Source organism: Lepisma saccharinum, chromosome 14 (assembly GCF_977018435.1).
Source record: "Lepisma saccharinum chromosome 14, izLepSacc3.1, whole genome shotgun sequence".
Lineage (NCBI taxonomy): Eukaryota > Metazoa > Arthropoda > Insecta > Zygentoma > Lepismatidae > Lepisma > Lepisma saccharinum.
The window spans coordinates 20747171-20759492 of record NC_139242.1 but is presented as its reverse complement, the minus strand read 5'-3'; the positions used below and the strand labels follow the sequence as shown (position 1 = coordinate 20759492).

Sequence of the window (12322 nt, the reverse complement as noted above, 5' to 3'; positions counted from 1 at the left end):
ACTGTCATGGAGGGAGGGGAGAATCCCCATTTCTTTCCGAAATTTTGGAATTTTAGGGGTTATCCCTTCCCTCGCCCACCACATATACGTCGAATTTGCATACATTTTATATAGTCTGAATCTCCGGTTCATTCCGTGCACAACGGTATGTCATTCATCTCTCTAGGGCAATTAGCCTTCGATCTACACTCATTTAATTGAAACTCTGCATTTTGCTCAAAATCGGCTCGGGCAGCAAGGGATTTTGTGAAAATGGCCTTGGGCTCCTAAATGTTAATCTTAGGACATTTACAGTGGACGTGTCAAGGTCACTGCACTTTTTGACAGTAGGTGTGGTGTAAGTGTCAGGCTGTTGCAAGGAAATTGTGTTCAACCAAGCTGTATGCAAGAACATGGGTGTTTCAAGTTTAGAAGAATGAACAAATGCCTGTCTCCTGTTATAAATGTTAATTTCGTTAGCAAACACCACGTGATCACACCACTCTGTGAAATGGTGCAGACACCAAATACACTACGTGACACCAAATCAACAAAGGAGACAACTTGATGTTGCACTTTGTAACCAACTAGTCACGTGAGTGCAAAGAGAGTCAAAATGCATTGAACTAGACAGTGCTGCTACTCTTTCCATGCATAGTAGGAAGAAATGTACAAACTGTTAAAAAAAAAATTCCTGAAATTATCAATATTACATTTTCCTATTGCGGAACGGGAATGTTGCATGTATTTTCTAGGCACAAAATCTAGGGCTAAATGTCATTTCATACAGTGTTATGCGGCGTATGCTTGTAGAAGGAACGTGAGTTCAGCCAATACGCAGCTAGTGCTATTGCCATATGAACTGCTAGTGGAAGGGAAACACAGAGAATTTGCTGTGTTCAATATTCAGATTTTTTTTATATATAATGCATGCACATTATATTTGAGTACAGTGAATATTTCTACACAGGATTATAATATCAAATCACCTCAGCATATAATAGAAACTGGTACCTGAAAGAAGTTTGAAGTTATTTATTGTAGAGGAACTACATGGTTGTCATCGCTCTTGTTTCTCTTTTCATGCATGTTTCCCAGGAGATTTGAATAGGGGTTCACCTGTTTCTGTGGTAGATATTTTACCCTGTTTTATAATACACCTACACCACACGCTATAGCCGTAAGTTCTCGACTCTGAGAAAACACACACTTCTTTCGACGCCAATTCATTGAAGTAAGAATACGAGGGCTGCTGGAAAGGTTTTTGCAATCAATATGAAAAACGACACGTGAAATTCTTGGAATGTCTTCATTGTTTTTCAAAGTATTCACCCTTAAGATCGATACACTTTTGCATCCGTTCAAACCAATTTTGAAAGCATTTTTTCCACTCTGAAGCTGATACCTCAGAAACTGCTGTTCGGAATGCGTCAACAACTGCTTCAGGCGACACAAATCGCTTACCACACATCTTATTTTTCATGTGATAAATCAGGTGAGTACGGACAATGAGCCATTAATTCGACATTTTTAATGGACAAAAAATCAACAGTTTGGTGTGCTGAGTGGGAACTGGTGTTGTCGTGGTGAAGAATAATGCGTCGATTTTACGCATTCATTGATGACCTCTCAAAAACAAATTGTTGTATACACTCAGCATTTACAGTCCTTTGATTTTCTAAAGCTATTGTTGCCACATGTCCGGTATAACCGAAGAAACAAGCAATCATTTGCTTTGCAGCAGTCCTCGAACGAATAACTTTTGTTGGTTTTGACTCACTTTGAAACACCCAAACAGTGGATTGCTGTTTGGTTTCGGATTCGTATGAATAGATCCAAGTTTCGTCCCTTGTAACGATGTAGTACACCAAATTTGACTTGCCTCGGTTGAATTTTTTTTTGAACATTTCTTTACACCAATTTACACGAGCCTGTTTTTGAGCTTTGGTCAAGTTGTGTGGGATCCAATGGCTTGAAAGTTTCCGTACGTTCAGGTGACCATGCAAAATTGTATGTATTGCTTTTACATCAATGTTCAAGGATGCCTGAATCTCACGGTATGTCACATGCCAATCTCTCTCATTTCATGCACAGCATCAACATTACTGGCAACAACAGACATGGATGGACGACCTTCACGAAATTCATCACTGAGAAATGTGCGAGCATGCTGGAATTCGGAAAACCAATTGTACACTGTCCTATTGGATGGTGCTTCATCCCCAAAAGTCAAATGAAGTCGCTCGATGCATTGTTTCAGTGTTAAACTACATTTGAAATCATAAAAACGTCATTGCCCAAAAGAGTTCACGAGAAATTTCCATTTCTCACACGAAACTACTACTTCAAACTGCTGTAAAAAATAAACAAATAGACTTAAACAAACAATCAAAGATAATTTAAACATAAAGAAGGTCCATTCTTCCAATTTTTATAATAGCGGAACATTAGCACAACTGTTGGTGGTAGTTTGCAGAAACTTTTCCAGCAGCCCTCGTACACTTTAAAAATAAGATTTCTGTCTTGTGAACACATTATTTTACCCTCGGTGCCTGTACTACTGGTGCTAGGTTTCGAGAGCGACATTATTAAATAACACTCACGGAACACACACTATTACACAACAATTGAACATAAGGGCTGTATTTCACAGCACGTTATGATGCCTGGGATCCTGAATTCGAATCCCGGCTGGGCATGGGTGTTTGTTTGTAAGTGTCCCTTTATCAATTTCATCACTTATCCTCATCTTCACGATCAGCCAAAAGTGGCAGAAAAGCAAAGTAAAATAAATCAAATCAATCAATCAACATATAACCCGACCCTGTGGCCAAGTGGTTAGCACATCGCGCTGCGACGCCAAGGGTCCCGGGTTCGAATCCCGGTCGGGCTTGGTTGTTTGTGAATGTCCATTCATCAATTTCATCATTTCATCACTCATCCCCATCTTCGCAAATTAGCCAAGAGGCACAAAACGCGAAGTAAAATAAACTAAATCAAATCAAACATATTGAATCCTCTCACAAGTGTTCTTCGTGGTATACGAGTAAAATAATTTCACACCGACCTTGCTACGAAAATGCTGAACTCAAACTGACTCAGACTCGCAATGTTTGTGAACATTCATCAAAATTTAACACCCATTGCTTCCAAGAAACAACTCGGCGGCGTCAACGCCGCAGTCTCCTAACTGTACAACATTGCACTCCTGCCATTGGCTTGTCGCCAAGGACACTCTCTGCATGCTCCCACCCTATAACTCTTCTAAAAAGGTATCGTATAGGTGGGAAAAAATTATTTGAAGCATATGGCTTATAACAAAACCTAAAATTCCTGTGCGATCACTCCTTACTAAGTCAAATTTGATCAAGTTTGTAATTGTAGTGCTTTTTAGTGTGGAATGTAGCTTGTGAGGCTTGAGTGTGAAATATTTCCATAGCACTAAATGTTATCATATGATTGATGTGGAATTTGAGGCTATACTGATAGTAATGCTGCAAATAAGATAATCAAACAATTACCATAAATGGTACACATCAATCTATGATATGGTTGACTTTATTTTAAGCTATCGTACTCATTTCTGACCACCACAATTCCTTAGTTGCTCCAATTATTTTTCTAAAAAATAAAAATAACCTATTTTTACATCGTGAATTGACTCAGGATAGTGGAAAATTGCATTATATTTGTGTTCTATGTAATGTACTCTCATGCACATACTCGAAGTTGATAATTATCTTTTTTCTCCTAGGGAAAAGATGCGTGTGAATATTCTTTGGGTCTAACACCAACTGGGATTCTTGTGTTTGAGGGAATACAGAAGATCGGTCTCTTCTTTTGGTAAGTTTTAAAACATTTGAGCCACATGTAATCAAAAAAGTAACTTCATCAGATCTATGTATAATATTAATGTTTTATGTTTTAAGAATAAGGGGGTCAATAACTTTCCAATCATCAATGTTCGAAATGTAAGAGTCAACAGTAGATTGCATTTATACAGAAATTGTGGGATCATTTTATGATGTGCTTGTAACCTTATTTTATGACTATCGCTATTATTTAGTTGCTTCATTAATATTTCTAAATAAAAAATAAAGATCTGAACCATATTGGTACATCAAAATGGTTGGGATGAGAAGCTAAAATGCGATGAAGGATGCATAAGAATTACGTCTAGTTTTTGACAAGTTAAGATTATCATTAATAGGTTAAAGCAATTTCATATTAAAACAGCACATTCTTAGTTTTTCTTGTGTATGTTAGGAATCAACCGAAATATTGCTTAGAGATATTGAGATTCTTTTTATATCATATGAAATGCAACATTGTCGAGGAATCGTTTGGCTTGGTGATAATTTTGGCACACAGTGTTACAAAGTGACTTTTCCATTCCAGGCCCAAAATAGGGAAGTTGGACTTCAAAAAGAAGAAACTTACTTTGGTGGTGGTTGAGGATGATGACCAGGGCAGGGAGCAAGAACATACATTTGTATTCAGGTACACATGGTTTTATTTCATTGTTTATTTGGTTTAACATCCCTTTTTTTACCTCATTGGGTTAAGTGTAATGATTGGGGCCCGGGACTTTATGTCAAGACATATTTTATTTGCCATCAGATCGAATGTTTGGGTGAGATCTTCACGTATCGGATGAAAATCAGCCGAAATAGACGAACTTTATAAGGCATGTTTTGATATATTTTACAATTTCACATTTTTACAACATATTTCCTCAATTTTTTCGTAATAATACATATTTCTATAATTTCGTAATTTTTTTTGCATGTAATGGGTTATTTTATAATTCTTCATAACTTTAGCACAACAAATAGTTTATATTATCGATAGCAGGGGAAGGAAATTACAGACGAAGATATTGAAAGCAGATGCAGTCTCGAAAAATAATAACCCCCTTCCAATTTTTTTATCCCACCGACAATTGATAGCCGGGTGAACGTTATTGAGGAAAAATGTTCCGTCATTGTTGTGCAGGTACGAGAACTACCCGGGCCCTAGTAATGATGATTTGATGAGTGAAAAGAAAATTACATTGTGCACTGGCTGGGATTTAACATGTAGGGAGCTTTTGTACCAAAGCGACAAGCAACACTTATGTGCAACCAACAGACTGAGGTAGCATGATTCGCACTATTGAGAAAATGACCCAGTCAGAGTGACATGCGTGTATGAAAGGTTGACTTTATTTCTGAAGGTTTATTTTTAAATGCCAAGTGTTGTTGTTGCTTCAGTGTGAAAGCTTCCTACAAATGTCGGAACAAGTGTTGCCAACACCTCATATTTGAATCTAAATGTCAAAAGTAAAAAGTCAGTATTGAAGCTTTGTAAGAGTTCCAATGTGTAGATTTATATGTTTGTTCCTACCACACAGATGCAGTTAACCCAGTGAGCTATCAATTAAAAATATAAATACAAATTACAAAAATGGAATTTGGTGATTACTTCATGTTGAATTTTAGTTTTCCCATTTTTTCTCCTGTCAAAATAGAGGTTAAATATTTATTTCTGGTTGTCCCATGATCCACTTTGTTATTGACAAGTATTTGCATTTTTTAGTGCATTCCCACAAACTCTTTTTGTCTTCAATTCTGTTTTTTTCAATAACTTCTCACACCATATTTTAAATAAACCACGGGTAAAAATATTATCATTGTCATTATTATTATTATTATTACAGTGAAATCACAATTATACGTTTCGCGATAGTACAGTTTTTTTCTGGCGGTCCCTGCCAATTCCCCTAAGGCTGCGTGATATTAAATTTCAGTTATACGATTTTCAGATATAAGACTGTTCAGTTAAACGTTCGAGTTCAGTCCCAACAAGGAAAAGACTTCAGTTATATGTTTTTAAACTCTGCTTGCTGGAAAGAATGCTGCTCGTGGAGTTCAAAATTTCCGTGATGATAACATCTGCCACCCATTCCCATACAGGTTTTCTTATCAGCTGTCAACATGGGACCCGACTCTCGACTTGGAATTCTATTTATGTCACTTGCATAGGAGGGCGTGGAATGGGCAATGAATGCACCTTTGAACCAGATTGGCCTCTGCTACATAATCTTACTTTTGTTCTTTGCATTGCTGTGCGCAAGTCGTATCTGCTCAGAAACTGATATCTCAAGCTGTCAGACAAGTCACTGGCGCCACACTTCTCAGCCTGTCGTAAACATTACAAACAAACTGAAGAAAGGGAGGGGAGTCAAGATGGCCTGCAGGGGAGGGGAGTTCCGCTGTGTCTTATTATAGTCATATTTAAAGATAATACAGTTGTTGAAGACAGAGAAGTTTGCAGAACATTTGTTTTTGTGCCAAACTAAATCACAGATAAACAAATTATTGAACACTATGACTTATTTTTACCATGGGAATGGTTCTGAAGAAATGCAGCGATTGTATTAAACATTGTGTGCATCTTCTTTCTGCAAGCGACATTTGAAACAAAGAACACTTGTGTTTCCCTTTTGTTAGTATGGGATAAATTGAAATTAAAGGCTATAACTTCTCAACCACAGCATCTTTTTGAAAAAATTAAATTCTAAATGTAAGAATGAACAAAAAGCAACATTTTAAGAAGCATCCGACAATTAAGGGCCCAGGGGGTAAGTGGGGGCAAATGCCCAAAATTAGAATTTTTCCGTAATTACATAAAATTTCTGAACACCGTAATTTCCATTTTTTTTCGAAGTTGCGGTGCGAGCATTACATATACTAATAGAGCAGTCTTTTGTCGTGCTTCCCTCAAAATTTGGTCCATCCAGCATCCATAGGGCTGACACTAGAAGCGAAATTCCTTAATTACTAAAAATTTCCGAACGCCGTAATTTCTTTTTTTTTTTTTTTCTTTTTTCAAAGTTGCAGCATGAGCATGAGCATTACATTACATCATAGAGCGGTCTTTTGTCGTGCTTCCCTCAAAATTTGGTCCATCCAGCATCCATAGGGCTGACACTAGAAGTGAAATTCCTTAATTACTAAAAATTTTCGAACGCCGTAATTTCTTCAGTTTCTTTTGTTTTCTTTTTTTTTCTTCAAAGTTGCAGCATGAGCATTACATTACATCATAGAGCGGTCTTTTGTCGTGCTTCCCTCAAAATTTGATCCATCCAGCATCCATAGGGCTGACACTAGAAGCAAAATTCCTTAATTACTAAAAATTTCCGAACGCCGTAATTTCTTCAGTTTCTTTTCTTTTTTTTTTCTTCAGAGTTGCAGCATGAGCAATACATTACATCATAGAGCGGTCTTTTGTCGTGCTTTCTTCAAAATTTGGTCCATCCAGCATCCATAGGGCCGACACTAGAAGCAAAATTCCTTAATTACGGAAAATTTACGAACGCTGTAATTTCATATTTTTTTCCCTAAGTTGCGGCACGAGCATTACATATCCTCATATAGTGGTATTTTGTCACGCTTCCCTCCAAATGTGGTTAACCCTAATTTTTGGGAAGCACAATGTATAAATTTTACCTCACTAAAAGCCCTGTCTTAATGAAAGAAAACAAAACCAATTTACTTCTCTCTAGAACAATTAGTTCTCGAGCTACGATTTTTTTGTACTTGCGGCAAGTTTGAAAAGTGCCAGCTTCAACTGGAATATAGGCATGTGAAGCTTCGTCCGCTAAAGGTTTTAAGTCCACTTTATGCACAGAAGGCTAATCAGGACTGGGCCTACAGTTTAAACTGGGATCCGAACCACTATGTGCCTCCACCGGAACACCTTGATTACAAGGCGACGACGTTACCAAGATGCCATCGGTGAGGCAAAAGAAAAGAAAATGTATACATAAGGTTCCCCTTGAAAATCCTGGGCACGCCACTGTCTCTAGTGTCAAAAGGATTAATCTTGTGTTATCTGCAAGATAATAGTTACAGTTTTGTTTATGAGAAGGCAGCAGAAGAACTAAAAGATGCATCCTTTATTTTGGATGAGTCATTGCTGTCAAAAGAGATATCTGTCAAGGGACTGCTTTGGAAGAGCTAGACATAACACGGGCGCTGGAAGCAGCCTGGCAACAACGCACAGGTGGCTGAGTAGAAGGTCCTGCACGTTTTAAAGATAAAGCACTTGTTGAGGACAAGAAAAGCTGGACTACAGCATTATTTTTTTTATTTTTTTATCAGCAGTGTGCTTATTCCCGAACCAAGTTGCAGAAAGAAAGGGGGAAGGATTATTGTATTGTAAGGGACATACGAGCAATATTAGCTATGCAGATAGGTGCATTAAAAAGAAGGCTGCTTCATGAAATTATTGCATAGCCCTGAACAGCAGTTGCAGATTAATTATCTGTTGTGAGAAGAGATTAGAGACTTTTTTTTTTTTGTTCCTAAACCAATATCAGATAACTGGAGTTGATAAATCCTTCTAACTTCTTTCCCGGCAAACAAGAAGAAAGGAAAGTTTTCCAAGCAATGCCCCCTCCCTCTCCCATATACTAGGAACAATTATGTAAAAGCGTATGTAAAGAAGTGCGAATAGTGATTGAGCCATGTTCTCAGTTGACCACATATATTTTTGTGGAGAAAGGGAAAAAAAAGATGCCTGAATCACACTTTTAGAATGTGTTAAAACCCTAGAGAAAGCTGGATTTAGTGACTATTGTTTTGGCAATTGTGCGCTTGTTCCCCGATCGTAAAGCAGGTGTTCAAGGTTGCATGGTGAATGAATGAGACTTCTGCAAAAGCAAGGGTTCTAAGTTATACGTTTTTGAGCTTCTGTCCCCCATAAAACGTATAACTGAGATTTCACTGTATTATTATTAGTGGAATATGAGTAATATCTCAAAGGTTTAATAGCTGAACTTGTGGAAAGCTACAATATGAACTTATGATGTATAATTTTGGATTTAATGAATATTTTTATGTTTACATATCCAATTTTGTATCCTATTTTGACATAGTGATGTAGTTGGTTGTCATACCGTGCTCATCACTCAAATGCATACTTATTATTATTAATAATATTAATATTTTAAAGAAATACCATTTAATGCTGAAGGCATATTTAATAATTTTGGGAATTTCTAACTGTAAGGGAATGTAGTCTCCAGTTTTCTGTGAATTTAATTGTAAAATTTTGTTCCATTCTTTCTGTGCGTAGGTTACACAATGAGAAGGCTTGCAAACACTTGTGGAAATGTGCTGTGGAACATCATGCATTCTTTAGACTTCGTGCACCAGTAAAAGGCCCTTCTGCAAGGCAAAATTTCTTCCGCATGGGTTCACGCTTCCGATACAGGTAATGTCTTAAACTTTAATGTCCATGGTAAATTAAGAATTGTAGTACAGTGGACTCTTTTTAATTCGAAGTCCAACGGGCTGCGAAAAAAAATCGAATTGTCCAAAATTCGAATTAACCAGAATATAATAAAAGAAAAACACACCAATGAAATAACACACTGTATTAAACATAAAACTGCATTAATATGTAAACAGTACACCTTACAACTGCTATGTTTCATCCATATCTTCATCCAGGAACAGTACACTTATTGGAATATTCGCATCACGTGATTGTTTGAACCACTTTAAAACACACGCCAATATCGGGGAAGTCTAGCATGCTTTCTCTTTCGCACGCACTTGAACTTTCTTATCTGATGTTAAGCTACTGTACGCAACATGTTTCGACATTGTGACTCCACTAAAACACAGACAAATGGCACCTTCTGTCTGGCTATCTGCTCCCCTCTCAACTTGCTTCTGAGAGGTGAAGGTCACATTCCTACAAAAAAAGCTCTGGGGGATTCCTGCTGCCCTCTCTTATCTGCCGTCAACACATCTGTTAACCATAAAAACAAACTTTTCAAGAAGAAAAGGGGGAGGAGTCATCTGTTGGAATTTCTTATGTAGCAACCACTTTGGTCTTTCTTGGAAAGATTTATGTTAAATTATTGGAAACCTGACTTCGAATTATCCAAATTTAACCTTCCAAATTTGAATTAAGTAGTCATTTTTAACATTATTTTAGATAGGGGTTTTAAGGGGAATGTGCTTTTGTTCGAATTATCCAATAATTCGAATTATCCAAGTTCGAATTAAAGAGAGCGCTCTGTATAATGATATGTAGAAATTTCAGCAAGAAATACTGGCTCGACCAGAACTGAAACTTTGGTCTCTGCCATACCATTCCATTGCTCTACCAGCTGAGCTACAAAGCCAGTCCTGGTTTTGCATGATTTTTCACTCTTGCGGTTTTACCTGTGTGAAATTGTCTCTGCCGGTGCTACTGCAACGGGATCTGTTTCCTTTGAAATGCTGTGGACTCTGACAGACCTAGTTTCTCCCAGCATAGAGTTTTAAATTGCCATATGTTTTGGCACACATGGGAGATGTACTATGTAGAAATTTCTGCGAAAATTCCACACTGCATCTGATAGATAATTCATAAAAGATCTTATTGTTTCACATTGTTATTATTTCAGTTAATTGGATCTGAAATACAATAACTGATTTAGTGAAAACAGATTGTTCTTGAGGCAGAACAGATAGTAACGCATTGATGTTGATAAGAATCCAGTTAATCTTTTATCAGTTCAGGCTGATGAAATATTGATCAGTTCTCTGTATAAATAATGAAATGAAAAAATTAGCTTACTGATGGATAGAGGCACATATTTTTGGTAAATATAAAAGCAAAATTTCGGTACACAAAAAAAGTCTATTTCGGGTTCAAAAGCGGTAAATAAAATAAAATTTCGGTGTTATAGCGGTGATTAATCACATCAAAAGTGCTATATAAAATGACATTTTGGTTTTAAAATTGCGAATATAATCCTAAATTTGATTTAAAAACTGCACTTATTACACGAAATAAATTTATCCCTTCTAATAGCACATTTATGTAGTTACCAGAGTATTAAGTTTATTCCTGTGTAGTGATGGGACCGATTAATCGGTACTCTATCGGTATTGGCCGATATAGGCATATCGGTGTATCGGTTTATCTGTAAAATTACCGATTATTTTACCGATCCGATATATCGATAATTATCTGATAATTTAGTGCAAAATTCTGCCATTTTGTTGTAATTTTTATGGATAATATCCATGCCCTACTTTCTAAAAAAGTAAATGTCTAAATAGGCAATTTATCTTGCACTGCAGTCACCTTGAAACACACATTTATAAAAGAGGTCAGTGAACCTTTCAGGTTCTTCAAGGGCCATTTCTAATTTTATATCGGATCGGTAGAATATCGGTTATCGGTATCGGTAAATTTTATATCGGTACTTTATCGGTATCGGCCAAAATTTCATATCGACCCATCCCTATTCCTGTGTAAAGGAGTCCATTTTTGCTTCTCAAATATTTAAATTTTCCGTGAATTGCATAACTCACAGGATACTTCAGACTTCAGAGAGTCTCTCGTCTGTATATAAATGGTAAATTTCGTGTTTAAGAGTCAATTTCGCATTTTGCAGTTCATTTCGCATTATTTCGTGACAAAACAGGGTAGAAAATGCACCTCAGACCTTTCAGAAACATGAAAAATGAACATTACAGCATGTTATTTCATATTTCGTGTTTTTGTCAAAAATGAAATTTGCATGCCTCTACTGATGGATATTGTAAACAAATATCATAGAATATAGTTAGTCAATATAATATTGCTGGACCATTATGGAATTTTTGCTCATACTTAAAAATTACCTAGCTGATATGAAATTGCAAATATACCATGCAGAACATTAATGGTACAGGGTGTGTACCAGTCAAGAAATCAACAGGTAGATCAAGCAAGTCAAGAAAAAGTCAAAAAATCATCATCAAGAATTTTTGTTATTTTTTAGAGTATTGTGAATTTACATTGTTATATACCTGTACTGGGATTTGTTAAAATTTAATATTTGGAAATCTAAAATATTGAGTTGTGGTTAAATATTTGTTCACTTTGTTTCTTAAGAATTTCATTCTTGTATGCGTGAAGTTTTGTAAAAATATTAAATGAAGTAATGTGGTCATTCCCCATTCAGGATGAAGTCTGAAGCATTAATTTTGACATGCATTAATAATTAGCAAGTCTAAGTCTCTTCTTAAAGTACAGTTTCAGTTTTCATCTTGACGGATCTTGTGGTAGGGATTTTTCATTGAATAAAAATAAATATTTTCTTAATTTCTAAGTATACCTGGAGGCGCATAGTGGTTCGGATCCCACTTTAAGCTTTAGGTCCAGTCCCGATTAGCCTTACTGTGCATAAAGTGGACTTAAAACACCCAACTCAATCAATCAATTAACTGTACCTAAGTAGGGGGTGATTAAATAAATGTTAAGATAAAGGAAAAAAAGGTCAAGCAAAAGTAAAGAAAAAATGGATTTATTG

At 36.4% G+C, this 12322-nt stretch overlaps 1 protein-coding gene across 2 annotated transcripts in view; it reads left to right on the top strand.

Annotated features, from left to right (window-relative positions):
• Positions 1-12322, top strand: part of yrt (erythrocyte membrane protein band 4.1-like yurt) — a 48843-nt gene that overhangs the window by 16941 nt on the left and 19580 nt on the right. For both annotated transcript variants that reach the window (XM_083135220.1, XM_083135221.1), the window contains exons 8-10: positions 3734-3822; positions 4378-4479; positions 9100-9237. In XM_083135220.1, coding sequence (XP_082991346.1) covers positions 3734-3822; positions 4378-4479; positions 9100-9237 — 329 coding nt within the window. The remainder of the gene's footprint in view (positions 1-3733; positions 3823-4377; positions 4480-9099; positions 9238-12322) is intronic.